The sequence below is a fragment of the Leguminivora glycinivorella genome, chromosome 15 (assembly GCF_023078275.1).
Source record: "Leguminivora glycinivorella isolate SPB_JAAS2020 chromosome 15, LegGlyc_1.1, whole genome shotgun sequence".
Classification (NCBI taxonomy): Eukaryota; Metazoa; Arthropoda; class Insecta; order Lepidoptera; family Tortricidae; genus Leguminivora; species Leguminivora glycinivorella.
Window position 1 is genome coordinate 21479273 of NC_062985.1, and position 19794 is coordinate 21499066.

The 19794-nt window shown below is 35.5% G+C and overlaps 1 protein-coding gene across 1 annotated transcript in view; it reads right to left on the bottom strand.

Annotated features, from left to right (window-relative positions):
• The window catches only part of LOC125233801 (acetylcholine receptor subunit alpha-like 2), a 73975-nt gene that overhangs the window by 28141 nt on the left and 26040 nt on the right, over positions 1–19794 (bottom strand). The window contains exon 3 of the mRNA XM_048139915.1: positions 18978–19087. Within this exon, the coding sequence (XP_047995872.1) occupies positions 18978–19087 (110 nt within the window). The remainder of the gene's footprint in view (positions 1–18977; positions 19088–19794) is intronic.

The window sequence follows — 19794 nt, forward strand, 5'->3', positions numbered from 1 at the left end:
CTATAGAACTAAGTGCTGTAGAATTGGAGCAATTTATTGTTGTCTGTGTGTATAGGCCGCCATTAAGTAATTTTGAAACTTTTGAAAAAATTATGGAATCTGTGCTACTTAAAATATCATCTTCTAGTAAAAAAATACTTATATGCGGCGACTTTAATGTAAATATCTTGGAAAATTCAACAATAAGTATCAGATTGTTGAATCTTTTCAAATCATGTAATCTCAATCATATTTTTATGGAGCCTACTAGAGTGACTGCCACTAGTGCCACCTGTATAGATAATATTTTCACTGATATTTTTCCTACTACTAAAGATGTAATTAGCAACTTAGAATCAGACCATTTAGGCCAATTGATAGTATTTGAGACATTAAGGAAAAATACTTTGAGAAAACAAATAACTTTTGTACCAGTAACCTCCGACCGCGTGGAACGAATGAAGCAAAGTTTGGTTCAGGCGCTACCCTCCCTGTCTTCCGATATGAGTCCTAATAGTATGTATAATTCATTCTTTCACACTTTTCTGCAACATTATAATGCAATATTTACTTCAAAATCGGTCGTAGTTAGTGGTGCATCAGTTTTTAGTGAGTGGGCTACTGCAGAGTTACATCAACGAAGACGTGCATTGTATGCCTTGTATGAAGAACGGCGGTTTAATACGAGTGATGAATTTAAAGAACATGTTAAGCAATATTCGAAGAAGTTCAAGATAGATTGTCATATCGCTAAGCGAAATTATCTTAGTAATAAAATAAAAAATAGCTCTGACATTATTAAAGCAACGTGGAAAGTAATTAATGTGGAAACTGGTCGCACGAAACACGCAGTAAAAGATATTAAACTGAATATTGATAACAAAATTATAGATTCCAATTTTGAAGTAGCAACAGAGTTCGAAAAATTTTTCACCGAGATACCAGCATTCACAACTAAGGATTTAAATTCATCACCCTTATCTGCCGTCACATTATTAGAGGAAAACGTTCCTGAGTGTTGTAGAGACCTTTATTTTGAACATGTTTGTACCTCAGATATAGTAAAGGCATTTAAATCAATTAATGTCAAAAAAACTAGTGACCTCTGGGGGTCTCCGTCCATGCCGTAAAATCCTTAGTTGAGGTTGTAGCGCCTGACTTAGCAGTTATATTCAACAACAGTGTTGACTGCGGCGAGTTTCCTGATCTAATGAAACATAGCAAAATAACTCCTTTATTTAAATCCGGCAGCCACTCTGACCCCACTAACTTTAGACCAATATCTGTGCTGCCAACTTTCAGTAAAATATTTGAAAAATTAGTTCTTTCTCAATTAGTACGACATTTTAACGTTAATAATTTAATGCATAATAAGCAATTTGGCTTCACACGGGGTCGCTCGACAACCGATGCTGGTGTTGAGCTAATTAAGCATATTTTCGATGCCTGGGAGGAGTCACAAGATGCTTTAGGTATCTTTTGTGATTTATCTAAGGCCTTCGACTGTGTTTGTCATGAAACATTGATCAGGAAACTACATTATTATGGAGTCAGAGGATCAGCACTAGATTTACTCAAGTCCTACTTAAATGGTAGAATACAAAGGGTAGATGTCAATGGACAGAGATCAACTGGGTCAATGGTCTCTATGGGTGTACCACAGGGATCAATATTGGGGCCTTTCCTGTTCCTTATCTACATAAATGACTTGCCATTCCTTGTAAAGACCCACCATGATATAGTATTGTTTGCAGACGACACCTCACTTATTTTCAAACTCAAACGACAGCAACAAGCTCACAGTGATGTAAACAATGCTATCTCTAAAGTAGTGAACTGGTTCAATGCTAATAATTTATTATTAAATGAAAAAAAGACTAAATGTATTAAGTTTGTCACTAATAGTAACGTAAGGAATGAGCAAACAAGTGTCGTTGTGAAGGATGAGGAATTAGAACTGGTAGATAGTACAGTTTTTCTTGGTATAACTTTAGATTCTAAACTTCAGTGGGGTCCCCATATTGTTAACCTCTCGAATAGACTTAGTTCTGCAGCTTTTGCAGTGAGCAAGATCCGTCAGTTAACAGACGTGAAAACAGCTCGATTAGTTTATTTTAGTTACTTTCACAGCATTATGTCATATGGTATTTTACTTTGGGGCAGTGCTTCAGAGATAAATACCATATTTATTCTGCAGAAGAGGGCTATTCGAGCAATATATAAAATGAACCATAGAGACTCACTTAGAGATAAATTTAAGGACATTAATATAATGACAGTGCATTGTCAATATATTTATGAGAATATTATGTATGTACATAAAAACATTTGTAATTTTAAGAAAAACTGTGATGTACATAATATAAATACTAGAAATAAACATAAACTCGCGGTGCCCTTCACACGGCTCTGTAAAATTAAAAAATCATTCATGGGTAATTGTGTTCGATTTTATAATAAACTTCCGAATCATATTACTGACTTGTCAATTAATAAATTTAAGAATCATGTAAAGCGTGTACTCATTTCCAAAGCTTATTATACAACACAAGACTACATGAATGATAAAACAACGTGGGATTAATTGTTATTCGAAATGGTTTCTTATTTTTACGTTTATTATTATTATTATTGTTGATGAAATTAATATTGTATTTTTTTGGACATTGGATTTTTCCTAGAAATATTCTAGACATGTATTTTTATATATACATATACCTAATTATATATTTTTTGTTTAACGATTATTTTTATATGAAATTGTATATTATAGACTCAATATTATTATGAACAATAATTTACAACAATAAATTGCTCTGATAATTAGGTTAGATTAAGATCATAATATATATGTAATGAACTATTCATAAGAGCTTGTAACTAGGCCTACATGAATAAAGATATTTTGAATTGAATATGTATGAATTTTACCTATATAAATATTTATACTGGGGAAACTTCATACAACCCACATAGCCAGTATCTCGACGCTATGGTCGGTAGGGTAAAAAGTACTTCCTTGCATTATCGCTTACAATTTTTTCCATTTTGCTTATATTGCAAACGTAAACATATAAAAGGCAAGCAAACAACGATCTTCTTACAGTACATTGAATGTAATAGTTATTACGGATGCAGGATACTCGCCGATGCCTACTTACTAATCCCTTCCCACTGAGCCACCTGCATTTTACACTGCCTATATATCGATTGCCGACCGATTATTCCAACCCCAATCCCTATTCTTATCCTCGTCCCTATCTCTATCTTTGTCCCCGTCCCCGTCCCTGTCCCCGTCCCTCCCCTATCCCTATCCCCGTCCCTGTCCCCTATTTTTATCCCTATTTCTATCCCTATCCCTATCCCTATCCCTATCCCTATCCCTATCCCTATCCCTATCCCTATCCCTATCCCTATCCCTATCCCTATCCCTATCCCTATCCCTATCCCTATCCCTATCCCTATCCCTATCCCTATCCCTATCCCTATCCCTATCCCTATCCCTATCCCTATCCCTATCCCTATCCCTATCCCTATCCCTATCCCTATCCCTATCCCTATCCCTATCCCTATCCCTATCCCTATCCCTATCCCTATCCCTATCCCTATCCCTATCCCTATCCCTATCCCTATCCCTATCCCTATCCCTATCCCTATCCCTATCCCTATCCCTATCCCTATCCCTATCCCTATCCCTATCCCCCTATCCCTATCCCTATCCCTATCCCTATCCCTATCCCTATCCCTATCCCTATCCCTATCCCTATCCCTATCCCTATCCCTATCCCTATCCCTATCCCTATCCCTATCCCTATCCCTATCCCTATCCCTATCCCTATCCCTATCCCTATCCCTATCCCTATCCCTAACCCTGTCGCTGTCCCTGTCCCTGTCCTTGTCCCTGTCCCTGGCCCTGGCCCTGTCCCTGTCCTTGCCCCTGTAAAATTATGAAATGAAAAAATGAAAATGAAATGAAAATCGTTTATTGAGGCAAAAGCATTACAACAAGGGTTAAGACAGTGGTTCCTAAACTAGGCCGAGCCTGTATCTTAGGAGCCATAGAGAGGTCAGGAGTAGCTATTTCAATTTTAAGTTACACTGTAGTTTCTCCAAAGAAGTAATAGAGATAGGTAAAACTAAGAACGAACATAATTTTTGGTATTTTAAAAGGCATGCAATAATTAGAAATACTAGTAACTACAAACTATATTTACAAGTCTGTTTCTGAAAAGTGTATGTGTTTATGTGTGTATGTATGTATGTATGTATGTATGTATGTATGATCCTACTTACTCGTGGTGAAAAGGGACTCTGTTTTGCAGTAAGACAATGTCAACAACCATTTCCCCAGGACCTGTTTCAGCTTAGGAGACACGCATTCTTGTATAGTTATGTGCTTGCATATGACATTGTAGATAAAAAGGTGCATGTGGTAAGGAGCGCGCTTAGCAACAGTTGAGCTGGTCTTTGGAAGGGGAACCCGGTAAATCCTTCGCTTTAATAGTTCTTCATGTAGCGTTGATTTAAGCATCAGTGCATGAGTGCGAGTGACCGCCTTCATTATGTACAATTGCCTAACTGTTAAAAGTTTGCTTTCTTTGTACAGGATTTCAGTTGGGTAGCGGAAAGGTTTCCTGAGCATGACTTTTATGACAGCCCTTTGGGCACGTTCAAGGTCCAGTAGGGTAGTTTTGCAGGCTCCTCCCCAAACTGCAATACAGTATTGGATGGTGGATTGACATAAGGCATAGTAAACCATTTGTATTATGTTTATTGGAGTGCAATCGCGGAGACGTTTAACAATAAAGATTATCTTTCTTACTCGCTTTGACAGAATTTGTATGTGACTTTTGAAGGATAGGTGTTGGTCAATGAGGAGACCTAGGTACTTAACTGTCGAGCACCTATTAATATAGTTGCAGGAACAAGGTGAACCTGTTTTATTACAGTTATGAAGGGTTAAGTGTTCGAATATTGATGGAGCGGTTAAAACTGTTTTGCTGAAAGGGATATAATATGTTTTATCTACATTTAGTGTAAGGAGGTTGCAGTCAAGCCATGACACAATTTTTGCTAGCCCCTGATTGGCCATTGAGAACGTTTCTTCCCAGGTTTTCCCACTAAATGTTACCACTGTATCATCTGCATAACATATCATGTTTGAGTTGGGAATGTTTAACTGTAGAAGGTCATTTATATAAATTGTGAAAAGTGTCGGGCCAAGGATGCTCCCTTGCGGTACACCAAAGTTTACAGGAATTTGACTGCTAAGGAATTGACTAATTTTTACCAGTTGTCGTCTGTTTGTTAAGTAGCTTCTAAACCACTGCAAAGGGACACCTCTCACACCCATAGTCTCCAGTTTTTTTAAGAGTATTGGGACCGAGACGGTGTCGAAAGCTTTAGCGAGATCTAAAAATACTCCTATGCTTCTTTGACCATTGTCTAGATGTTGTGAGACGATGTTGGTGAGGAGGATTGCAGCGTCTTCAGTGGACCGCCCCGATCTGAATCCAAACTGATTATCGGATATCAACGAGTTTTTCTCTAGATATTTAACCAGGCGTTTATTCACTATTTTTTCTAATAACTTAGAAATAACACTTAATAAGGAAATAGGTCTGTAATTAATTACATCATTTTTATCACCATTTTTATAAATTGGTGAGACAACTGCCAATTTCCAACAATCCGGGAAATTACCAGTCTCCAAACTGAGGTTAAAGATGTGAGTTAGAGGATGTATTATAGCTTTTCGTATTGCCTTGATTAGAGCTGGCCCATAACCGTCAAAACCTGGTGCACTTTCAGATTTCAGTTTGTTAATTAGCTCTTCAACTTCTTGCGCATCCGTTGGCTCCATGAAAAAAGAATTTGGTTGATTGGAATGCAGGTTTAACTTTTGAGCCAAAGATTCCTGTGTTTCTGAAAGCCTTGAAAGGATCTTATCAGCCAATTGCTTCCCTATTGTTGAGAAATGTAGGTTACAGCGGTTTAAGGAGTCTTGAACACTACACTCTGACTGAAGTAGTGGATTCGACTCAGAGTTTTTGTTTGTAACATCATATAGTGACTTTAATATTTTCCATATTTTTTTACTGTTGCCTTTGCTCTCAGCGAGTTGATTTTTATGATATTCGGACTTAGCATCGTGCAGTATGGTGTCACATAAGTTTCTGTAACGCGTGTAAGTTTTCTTTAAAATGAGATCATCGGGCGAGGCTCTGGATAACAAGTGAAGCTTATCGCGATGTTTTATACATTTTATGAGACCGGGAGTAATCCACGGTTTCAAGTTGAATTTTGAACGACTAAGTTTTATATTTGATGTATGTTTTTGTATCGCTGATGACAGAATGTCATTAAAGTTATTGGTGGATGTGTTTAAGTCAGACGTGTCTGTAACCAGAGACCAATCTGCTCCCTCAAGTTCAAGCTAGGAGGTGAACTTTGAAAAATCCTTTCTTAGTGCTCCTCTAAGGAACTTCCGTGTCAATTTGAAATCTCTTGAACCAGAAGTAAAGATAAAAACTAAAGCTAAACTTATGGCTATTTTGGATATTTTAACCCCATTGCACAACAACAGGGGAGAAAATTTCTTTTCCACCTCATTAGATTTTAAAATCGTTGTATTTATCGTGATCAGCGACCCGATAAACCATAAAAACGATACCCTTATTGTGTTTTTGACTTTACCCCCTTTGCACCCCTTTAGGGGTCAAATTTTCAAAAAACCTGAAACATGTATTTAGTCATATGTCTTTAGGAATCCTCCTGTGAAGTTTCGAATAAAATAGTCAAACTAATCTTGTTTCCCCATACAAACTTTGAACCCCCATTTCACCCTTTTAAGAGGAAAATTTTGAAAAATCCTTTCTTAGTTCTCCTCTACGCCATATAAGGAACCTATATGCCAAATTTGATATCTCTAGGACCAGCGGTTTCGGCTGTGTTGATATGTCAATCAGTCAGTCAATATCTTCTTTTATATATTTAAACCCCATTGCACCACAACAGGGGAGAAGGTATTTCACTTCCGCCTCGTTAGATTTTAAAAACGTTGTATTTATCGTGATCAGCGACCCGATAAACCATAAAAACGATACCCATATTGATTTTTTTACTTTATCACCCCCTTTTCACCCTTTTAGGGGTTAAATTTTCATAAAACCTGAAACACGTATTCATTCATATGTCTTAAGGAATCTTCCTGTGAAGTTTCGAATAAAATAGTCAAACTAATCTTGTTTCCCCATACAAACTTTGAACCCCCATTTGACCCCCTTAGGAGGTGAATTTTGGAAAATCCTTTCTTAGTGCTCCTCTACACTATATAAGGAACCTATGTGCCAAATTTGAAATCTCTAGGACCAGCGGTTTCGGCTGTGCGTTGATATGTCAGTCAGTCAGTCAGTCAGTCAGTCAGTCAGTCAGTCAGTCAGTCAGCTTCTTCTTTTATATATTTAGATGTCATTTGATATTTGCCAGTCGCTTTTCGTTGAAGGTTGAAGGAAAACATCTTGAGGAAACCGGACTAATTCCAATAAGGTCTAGTTTACCCTTCGGGTTGGAAGGTCAGATGGCAGTCGCTTTCGTAAAAACTAGTGCCTACGAAAAATCTTGGTATTAGTTGTCAAAGTGGACCCCAGGCTTCCATGAGCCGTGGCAAATGCCGGGATAATGCAAGGATGATGATAAAAGTGACTATTCAAGCAACGTTAAAGAATTTAAGAGTTTTATAGGAAACAAAAACATAACGACTTAAAAGATGATGTTGATAATGTTGGAGGCATGGAATGGATAAGATTAATTGAGGTCTCAAATTCGAACTTTGCCGGAAGCGTTAAAACTTCTGACTTGTATGCGATTCTGCTGCTTTTCGTAAGTGTGAAGTTTTCAAATAGTCTAATATTAAAGGATACCTTTTATTTACCCAAACATTGCTATGTCACTTGAGATTTCGTTGCCAAGCACACTTCCTTAGAGAACAAATGGTAACGTCCAAGATACCGTATCTTAACTTACCGTATCGTAACCCTCAATCTAATGTTATGGACACAGCTGGCCTAAAATATATGTTAAATAGAACACTTTCCATTAAAATAAGAATAGAACCCGTATTTTTCGCATACTTTTGTTTTGTTACACGCGATATTACTCCGGTCACGGTCCTCAGGGCTTCCGTTGCGACTTCATAATGCCCGACATATAAAATATTACGCCGATTTGACTCTTTGTCTGTAATATGGTTGTCTTTTTTGTTGGTAATTTTATTGCGATTTAAAGGGTCCGAGCTTAAATGGGCGGTAATAATATTTGAGTGTTTTTGGAGGAACAAAAAGGTTTTGGATAAATATGTACTTGTAGGCAGTTTGGCCTTGTAGGCACTTAATTTTGATTAAGTTTTTTGTTTATACGTAAGTTTAATACCTACTTCAATACTCGTATAACGATACCATTCACAATAGATACTAGTACAAATAAGAAATCAACCACCACAATCATTGTCAACCTCAAATCAAATCAAATATTAAATATTTATTTCGCTTTAAAATGTGGTACAGGAGATGTTCACATATATTGTAGTCACACACATTCCACCAGAAACTGGCATGCAAAATTATTATACAACCTAAATAAGAAAAAGCATGCAATGGTACTCTAAGTACTTAAATCTAAAATAAGGTCAGTCATATTTAACGTATTTACTAAAAATGTCCAAATTAAAATTATATTGCTACTAAAACAACACAACTACAATGCACATTCAGCTAATTAATAAATATATCATAGAATGTCAAGTTTGATGTCTATAATAATCAAAATATTCTTCCACCGAGTAAAAACATTGTTGAATAAGCCAGTTCTTTTGTGATGTGGGGACTAAAGGAGAACTCACTTGTATGAGATATAGGTTTATTGTGTTAGAATTACAGTGTGCCGATACTTATATAGTGTGGTTAGGAGTAGTAGTGTGAGTGTGGCCTGTCACACTACATCTCCCTCCCCAGGGAAAAAAAGATTAATTATCCATTGGGATTAATCTTTTTTTTAGGTGGCAAACATTCTATAGTCATTTTATTATTGCAGCGTGAATAGTACGACATGAACAAAATAATACAAAGGTTAAACAAATACATGAATCAACAACCATATGTAGGCATTTTATAGTCAATTAGAAATTTTATTTTTTATGATGGTTAAAACACTTTTTTAATTTAAATAATAAGCCTATTAGTTACTAATTAAATTTAAAATTTTAGAGAAATACGCTGTATTAAATATCATATTAATAACAATCTAATATCCAATATAAATCGAAAGAAAAACATCTATATTCCTACAACAATAATATAGGAAAAAAAAACGTTTTTCAAAAAAATTAAGTACTTGCTTACTAACTATAAACTAATTTCAGAGCGCTTCGATGACAAAATGAAACTCAAAATTTATAATAACCTAATGAGTTACATGTAAAAAAATATCTTAAACAATTAAACATTTGTTACATTTTGAACTTAAAAATTAACATTAAAAATATACTTAATTCAGATTCCTAACCAATAGCAGAATTCCAGTATAACTTAACGAAATATTTAGACCAATACGATAGATGATCAAACATATATTTAAACCAACACTCTAATAATAAGAAGAAACCTTAGATTAACATGAATAGATATAACTTAAAAGATCCAACGAAGCAAAATTATAAAAAACCTAACTTCATTTCGATGTACGCAGTGTATTCGTCAATACACCACGTTTTTGTCATTTCCACATTTGTCTGGTACCACATTTCACTAAACTTGCAAGTGTTACATTTATTTTCCTTAATAGACGTCTCATTTACTATAATATATCATAACATAACATTTTATTTCATTGTGCATCTAAAGCGTGCAATACTTGGCAAGGGTACACAGCGCATTTACTTGGTCGGCCGACCTTTTATTTATTTATTTATTAGCTCAGGATACAAGTATATTTATTTTAAGCGCGCACACATACTATTTTTTTTACACATACAGGCAGTTCTTTTAACACACATCCTTACATCAAAACCTTCCATGTGTCCAAGGTGTCCCCACGATTGATGCTCGACCAAATCATGGTCAGACGGCCAAGGATTCCCTACCTGCCTTGTATCCTGGCGTACCCTTGCTAACCTAATCGCACAACACCGCCTCTCGGGCCATCGTTGATGCGATAGGCATATTTTGTTACTTAATTCCTTTTACATTAAACACTTTCACAAAAAAAAAAACATTCAAAATCCAATCATATAACTCAACACTGTGAAAGCTTTAACATATAAGAATTTCAACAACTTTAAGTTGATCAGGCTTATCGTTCTTTGAAAAACTTATCTGCTTTAGCTTACCCAAACACTGCTAACTCACCATCTATGTCATACGAATCCTTTCTCCATAAATTAATGCTTCCATACAAATCCAACATTGTCAAAATTAAATCTTCTTTCTCTATAATATCTTCTAAGTAGATAGACACACAATATCAAACACCAAACTAATATCCATAAAATCCAAAGTTACAACAAATCAAAAGAAACAATATCTACTTATACCTCCAATACATTCTCGTTCGTATTAATTTACAAGTTTATTTTTCAAAATACCTACTTATACGTGTTCTTTTTTTTTTCACTTATAACCGTTATATCCATATCCATATCCATTAGTAACAAAAATGTCAAGTCCGTTAAGTACATGAAATAAAAATATTGATTTGACATAAAAAAAAACAATTCTAAAATTAAAACAACCTTAATGATCCTTATTTAACACATACATTAAATCTAAGTTTCAACAAGAAAGATTATTGCAAAATTTATATAATGTTACAAACAGGTGCACAATATTGACACAATGTTTATTGAAACCTGAGCTGTGATTACAGACGGCGCAGCATACCTACCCATCATGGTGGCATCATGACTAAGTTGTGATGAAATCACTTCCAAATGATTTGTACAACGTTCGGGATATTTAATATCTAAACCAAATGTTGTGTAATTTATGTATTTATGAAATGTGATTGTATTAATATATTTGAGTAAAGTAGCTATGTAAAGGTCACTTGTAGGTTAGATATGCTTGATCTGATTGAATTGAAAAGTACTTTAGCTGTATAGACACACAAATTTAACCACATCCACTTTTAAACCATATTTGCGTTTCTTCATCGGCGTTAATCTTACTTTTCTTAATATATTTATATTATCTCTCACTACGACACGAGGTTACGAAATACGAGCACGACAAGTTTAGTGCTTACTTTTACCTTACACTTAATTACACGGAACTTTTTTTTTTTGTAATTTGCGCAATAATATCCTTTATGGAATATGGAACTCAACTTTAATCACTTACATATTTATTACACGTCATAGTTGTATGTGTATAAATCTTATTATTACCTATATAATATAAAACACTAAACGAAATAAATGATTTTGTTGTACCTAAATATTTACAACTAATCAGCTGAACACTCACATCTCATCTTAGGCTTGTATTGTCCTTTTCGCACGAATTGTCTACTGCAATATTTTTGAATGTTCCTTGACGTCAAAGCCGGTTGCACAGAGCCTGGACCAAGCACACCAATAATCCCAGACCACGGCCGGGCCATAGCGACAGCCTTGTCCAGCGACACGAACAACTCCCAGCAGCGACCATGCACCGTCACAAAGATAACAAGTCCCAATTTTATTTAGTAAATTTCTTGTTCTTGTCACTGTTATAGCTTTACAACACGTGATTAGTGTTCATTATCACTTTATTTTTAGTAAAAATAATTACCTAATTTATACTTTGTATGCACTGTCCACGGTATGGTCTTCCCGATAAAATTATTATGTTTCTGCCAAATTAGTTTAAGTCTGTTAAACAGTCCAAAACAATATTATTTATATTATGGTCACTACAATTTGATTAAATACACAAAATTTTTCAAACTTGTCCACTGCGAATTTCACTGTCATTTTCCGTAGTTTTTACAATCGTCCAAATTATGAGTATGTAGTTTTGTTGCCGAATACTATCCGGTCGGCGCGCGCGCCGCCAGTGCAGCGCGAGGCCGCACTGGCAGGATCGCCATGTGATGTGGGGACTAAAGGAGAACTCACTTGTATGAGATATAGGTTTATTGTGTTAGAATTACAGTGTGCCGATACTTATATAGTGTGGTTAGGAGTAGTAGTGTGAGTGTGGCCTGTCACACTACACTTTAGTTTGCGCTTAAATAAACTAATAGGTAAATCTTTAATGTCATCATGAAGGCGATTAAAAATGTCAATGGATTTACAATATGCATTATTGCTGTACAATTGTGCCATCCGCCCAGGACCGGCAAGCCGATTTGGGTACCTTGTAGGAAAGTTACTTATGTCTTTAAAAGTTTTGAAGAGTTCTGGATGAAACTTGACAAATAAACAAACTTCATATATATATAGATACATGGCACAGTCAGCAAATTCAGTTCTCATCATCTCAATCCTCATCATCAAGCCACTGCAGCCTGCTACCTCGAGTCCATATCCACGCCTACATCTATTAATATTAATTGATTTCAGTTATAAACTTATTGTTAGTTTTAAGTGTTTTGTAACCCATAACTTGCATGCCTGTATTCTCTGTAATGTAAGTTGGTTAAATAAATAATAATTCTGTAGTGTTCAGATTTTTATGTCGTCGATGTGTTATCTTGTTAACGTTCTTGCGTAGCCTACAATGTTAAATTGAAGTATAGAAGAGCAAGCGTGTCCCAGCGTGTAGGTATTGCTCCAAAATACCAGATTGCAGACAAAAGGATAAAGCTCACTATCTATGATAGCAGCAACTCTGGCTGCTTAGAAGTAAAATTAGAGAGACGTATGTGACGTATCTATGCCCATAAGTAGGTAGGTGAGTACTCATTTAATAATAATGAAGAAGAAGAAGTCGAGTGCTAGGCAGAATACATAATAGGAATAGTGATGTTCCGCGGGCATATAATATAGATATAGAAGAATGAGTTAAGGTGAAGTGAAGGTGACATAGAAGAGGCTAGTTTACTAACTGGCAATGAAGATAATTAATGAAGGTGACGAAAAGTTTACAAACTCGTCCAAAGCCAATTTGGACTTGAGTAGTTAGATATTTGGATAGGTCATTAATATGTGAAGTAGGTCTGGTAAGTGAACATCGTGCAGAAACCGGACTAATAAACTACTAAATACCGGACTAAATGGCTTCTCGAGCAGACGTTTTACGACCATAAGGAGTTATTTAGTTATGTGAAACCAATGGTTTGAAATATTGTAATAAACTAAATGTAAATACGCACTGTAACTATTGACATGTAATTTTAAATTACCAATAAATTATTATGAATTATGAATTATTATAATCTCAGTCTGGTTTCCGAACGGTCGCCGAGCTGTCAAGTTGACTCTGTGACCAGCTGATTTCAAATATTGAAATTTAATTATATTTTTAGCTTTAAAGAGGACTTCTACTCATTGTTAGTTAATTTAAGTAGTAAAGTATTATCAGTGATACAGTTTTGGTGAAATTGACAACGTTACACCGAGTATTTATTGGACTTTGAGGCAGGACTACCCAACTGTCAACGAGTGATCGCAGCCGTTGGAACCTGCGTTTGAAACGGGGAGAGTATTCCGTTTTATTTATCATTTATTTCTACACTCAAACAAAGCTCATTGCTGCGGCCGTGAGCAACGTCAAACAAACAACATTGGCACCGTGCAGTTTCCCTTTGCTTGACGAACTAGTGGAAGCACAAGACGAGACAAGACACATTCGCCACAGACACTGCCGACTACTGACACACTGCACACTATTCATTCCTACAGCTCTCATCTCTGTCGTCATCTTGGCAAATCTTTCAATCTCTGTTGAGATAAGTACTCATCCTTTTTTATTACATCTTTCAGAAAGCCAGACGAGTGACAATGGACACCAATATTGCGACCGAAACTCGCAAGGCAACGGCACGACAACTAGAGATGCAGCTAAAAACAACAGCACAGGACCTACAAGAGTCGAGGGCCTTGTCGAAGCAGTTGTTGGAGGAAAGGGAGGAAAGCGAAGTGGAGCTCCAGAAAGTAATCAACAAAAACTCAGAATTGAAAAGGGAGCTGGCGGACAATGATGTGCAGCTGACTGATGCCCGCGGAGAAGTGGACCGTTTGCAAGGCACAATAGACACCTTCAACCAGTGCGCTTCGACACATGAAGTGGCCTTGGCCCGCATCACACAGTTAGAAGAAGAACTGGGTGCGGCTAATGAGGAACTTAATTTGTTTAGGAAAGAGCGGGAGCACTATGATGCTTCGCAGTTACAGAATGTGTACCAAGAGTTGGTAAGCGGTGAAACACAATTGAGTAGGGACTCCAAACACATAGTATTCTTTAATAGTAGTAATAAGTTAAAAAAGTACATTAAGATTAATAGGTATATTAGGAGAACCCAAAAGCTGATCAAAGGCCAGGCATGTATTAAAAAATATAGTAAATTAAAACATACATTAACAGTTATGAAAAATAGGGTTCAAGACTGTCATTCAGAGCTGGAAGTCAAGGAATCAAATTTTCTGAAATTAAATGCCGACATTAACAGGCTGAAAGATGAGCTTTTGGCAGTATCCACCATGTATGAGACTACTAAAAAACAAGTTGAGGAGCACATACAGGCTTTTAATAAATTGCTGCTAGAAAATAGAAATTTGGAGGAGCGGTGTAAGGCATTATTAAATGGAAAACATTGTAATTGTGGCCAAATGCCACCAGCAAAGATTATTCAAGCCGATGTGGCCCACGACACAACTAGGCATGCGGCAGTAGTTAAACAGCCCCCTAGAGCAGTCAGTAAGACTGTTGTTTTTCAGATCAGATTGGGTTAGGAATGGGCCCATTATTAAGCTACCAGTTAGAGCAACAAGTGACAAATTACTGTTATCAAAACATTACTTTGTCTCATTTATGTGACCTTATTTCAAAGGGATGTTATGATAGCAGTACTACATTAGTAATTTTATTAGGAAATAGTCTTAATGTAGATAAGCTTAGCATAGATAAATTGATGTCCACACTAAATGTTATTGAAAAATCTGGTGTGGGGAAAATTATATTATGTGCACTACCTTATGCAGAAAATGTATCATATGACTATAATTGTAAGATAGCTTACTATAATTCTTTAATGTACCATGCCATAGCTGTTAATAAAAAGTACCATTTCTTTGACTTAAATAAATTCATTGAGCGCTTCATGCTAGCTCCACGGAAGGTATTTTTGCCAAAGAAATTATTTGTATATTTAGTGGAGTTATTGGCCTTCAATATTGAGCCAAATAGATGTAATAGTGTTATATATAAGTCTCAGTCAGCTGACAAAGCCAAGGACCCCATGCCTCATTTAAACTAGATTGTAAGACAGCGGAAAAACACCTGAATATGAACGTTGTTCACCAGAATATTCAGGGTTTTTCCAGCAAAGAATTAGAAGTAGGATTATTTTTAGATAGTAATAATGTTGAAGTTATGTGTATTACTGAACATTGGTTGAAACAAGAACAGTTGATATTTGATTATGTTAATTTTGAATTAGCTAGTTTTTTTGCCAGAAAATCTGCTGCTCATGGTGGCTCCCTTATTATTGTTAAAAATTGTATGAAGTGTAAAGAGCGCAAAGATGTTGTAAAATATTCCATAGAAAGAACTATAGAAATTTCATGTGTTGAATTAGACAGATATATTATTGTATGTGTTTATAGACCACCATCAGCTGACTTCAGCATATTTGAATCTACAATGGAAAATGTTCTGAATTTAGTATGCAAGGGCCAAAAACATGTTATTGTATGTGGAGATTTTAATGTTAACTTGCTCGAGTCATCTAGTAATACTGTTAAAATGTTCTGTTTGTTTAAATCATTTAATTTATTTAATTTATTTCTTGAACCTACCCGGGTAGGTGTGACTAGTGCAACATGCCTAGATAATATTTTTTGTAACTGTGAATGTATAGATAAGAAATTATTTAACTGTTTTCATTCCGATCACAGCGGCCAAAGGGCAGCTTTCTTAAACGTTATTCATGATACTCCACAAACAATAACATATAGACCCATTACTGGATCTCGCTTGGAATCATTCAAAAATGAAATTCTACATAGTTTGTCTATAATACCATTTTCGCATTATGACTGTAATCATTTGTATCAAGATGTTTTCAATGTAATTCTTAATCAATTTAATAACAATTTCAAAGTGAAATCTATTAGTGGGTCAAAAGTTAAAACAAAGTTTAGTGAATGGGCTACTGTAGGTATTCACAAAAGTAGAAAAAGACTTTATGAACTTTATGGTGAGAGAGAGCTGAACAAGAATTCAGAATTCCTGGACTATGTAAGAAACTACTCAAGAATCTTCAAGAAAGTGTGTTTAACTGCCAAGAAAAACTTTATTAGTTCTAAATTGAAAGTGTCGGACAACAAAGTGAAAACAACTTGGAGTATTATAAATAAAGAAGCTGGTAAATGTAAATCACGCGATTGTCAAGTCAACATTGTATCAGATAATCAACAAATAGTGTCGAACAGCGATGTTGCCTCGGCATTCGAAGATTATTTCTCAAATATAGCCGTTAACACCACAAAATGTTTACATTCTTCTGCGGCTCAAGCCCATTCATTACTTTGTGCTAATGTTAAGAAATGTAATAATTCACTTGAATTTAGTCAAGTAGACTCTGTAAATATTGTTAAAACATTCAAGTCACTCAATTTAAAGAAAACGGAAGACTTATGGGGAACATCAGTTAAAGTAATTAGTCATGTCATAGATATAATAGCACCTTACTTGGCCGTAATATATAATATTTCAATTTCACAAGGCACCTTTCCAGATCTTATGAAATGTAGCAAAGTCATACCGCTTTTTAAATCGGGTGATTCGAGTGATATAACCAATTTCCGTCCCATATCAATACTTCCTGTACTAAGTAAAGTCTTTGAGAAGCTAATGTTAAATGATCTACTGGGACACTTCAACAGACATAGATTACTTACAAGCAAACAGTTCGGTTTCACAAGGGGCCGTTCCACGACCGATGCTGCTTCGGTACTCATTAAACATATATATAATTTTTGGGAAAATTCTTGTGATGCAATTGGCATATTTTGTGATCTTTCAAAAGCCTTTGATTGTGTGGATCATGGAACGCTCATTTTGAAATTAGAACATTATGGTTTGTCTATAAATGCCCTAAACTTTATGTCTTCTTACCTTAGCAATAGAACACAAGCAGTAGTTGTTAACAAAACTCGCTCTAGCGGGACTGTAGTCCAATTAGGAGTGCCACAAGGCTCAATTTTAGGTCCATTCCTGTTTTTGGTTTATATAAATGATTTGCCATGTATAGTGAAAAACTTTTGTGAAATAGTACTTTTTGCTGATGATACATCACTGCTTTTTAATGTTGACCGAAAATCTACGGATTACAATGTAATTAATAGCACGTTAGCTGATGTACTGCAGTGGTTTACTGTCAACAATTTACTTCTTAATTCTAAGAAAACCAAATGTATTCGATTTTCTCTGCCGAATGTTAAACCAATCGATACAAAAATACTTTTGAATGATGAATGCTTAGAGATGGTAGATACAACACTGTTTCTTGGTTTAACATTGGACAAAAATCTACAATGGAGTCCTCATATAAAGAAACTAGCAAGCAAATTAAGTTCAGCCGCATACGCCGTTAGGAGAATCAGGCAACTGACTAATGTTGAGACAGCTCGCCTAGTGTATCATAGTTATTTTCACAGTGTAATGTCATACGGTATTCTGGTTTGGGGCAAAGCAGCTGACATACAGACTATCTTTGTATTACAAAAGAGAGCCATTCGTTCTATTTACAACTTAGGAACACGTGAATCAGTAAGAGAACTCTTCAAAGAAATTAATATCTTAACTGTAGCTTCCCAATACATTTATGATAGTATAATTTATGTTGTTAAGAATTTAGACTGTTTCACTAAGAATTCTGATATCCATAATTATAACACTAGAAACAAAAATAAGCTTGCCATAAAGAAGTTTCGTGTCCGTAAAGTACAGAAGTCATTTGTTGGGCAATGCATTCATTTTTATAATAAGTTACCTGACACTGCTTTGAGATTACCCCTCCCAGCTCTTAAGAACTACTTAAAAAAATCATTGATGTTAAAGGCTTATTACAGAGTCGAGGACTATTTGACAGACAAACATGCATGGCCCGAACCAGAAACTACAAAAAACGAATAGCAATTAAAATAATTGTATTATGTATAGAGGACACAGTTCAGATAAGAAAGAACATCAAATATTTTATATTTTATGTTGTGTAGGTAAATTACATATTTAATGATATTGAGATTCATATTATCTTTTTCTTCTATGACAATTTGATATGTTTTCTCTGAAGAAGAACGACGTATTATTAAGCAATAATATAATTTATTGAAATTGATTTCCATAGAGTACCTAGTCTGTTCATATTCTTTGATGAATACTTTTGCATGTTAAATTGTATGTTGTTATTTAATGCATGTTAATTATAAGATGTAATGTTTTGAAAAGAAGTTGCCCGCCGAGTTTCTTGCCGGTCCCATAGTGGATACCCCCCTCCCAACTGAGGGGGGACTGAAATCTTCTCGAGGCTGAGGCGTAGGGTTAGAGCCGGCGTAGCTTTATTTGACGTTCATATGCGCATTGTAATATGCCTACTTGAAAAATAAATATTTCATTTTCATTTTCATTTTCATTTTCTCAGTAAAGTCTAGTTTCCGTCGGGTTGGAAGGTCAGATGGCAGTCACTTTGATAAAACTAGTGCCAAATCTTAATATTAGTTGTCAAAGCGGATCCCAGGCTCCGGGATATTGCAAGGAGGATGACGATGATGTGGTAGGTAAGAGATTTAGGCTTACTTGTTGTAAAGCACGATGTCGGGCAGCCAGATGTGTTCAGAGGGCACATAGAGTTCCTTCTGTCCGCCGTACTCGTTCGGGTCCCATTTGAACTTGTGGTCCTCCCATTCCTGTGACCAAACACTGGGTATTAGTTACGATCACAATGGTTATAGTTATCTAGGCTTAGAATAAATTTAAAAATGGAAAATACTGCCTTAATTGGGTGAGTGTCTCATGGCCTTACGGGTCAAGTTGCATCGGATGCCAGATGTTTTTTCTTGTCAAAAAATTAAAATTTAGCATAATTAGCGCAACGTAACTAGTGAATTTCAAATGATTCTGTTAATGATGTAGAAGAATAACTGACAAATGGACTGTATTTCATTGTATGTATTATAATTATGTAATATTTATTATAAATATCTATTTATGTAAAAGTATGTGTAGTCTTTTACATATAGTTTGCTTTTCTTCTTTGTACATCACCTTTTTGTTTTCTCTCTGCACCATTTGTATTAAATCTCTGTGTGGCCCTATGGTTGACTGGTAGAGAATGCCTTTTGGCATTAAGTCCGCCATTTGTACATTTTTGTGTATTTTTGTGCAATAAAGATTAAATAAATAAATAAATGGCTTATCAACTACCATCACTTATGGACATCTGCAACACCGAAATCATAACATCAGCCGTAAATTTGATAAGGAAGTGCAAAATGTTTTGCTCGTCTAAGATATCTTAGTGTCTGTTGTCGTCCATGAAGGCTTTAGGGGTTTTGAGAAAGAGTTCTTTAAAAAAAATTGTCAACCTATAAAACGTTAGCTTAATCAAGTAACT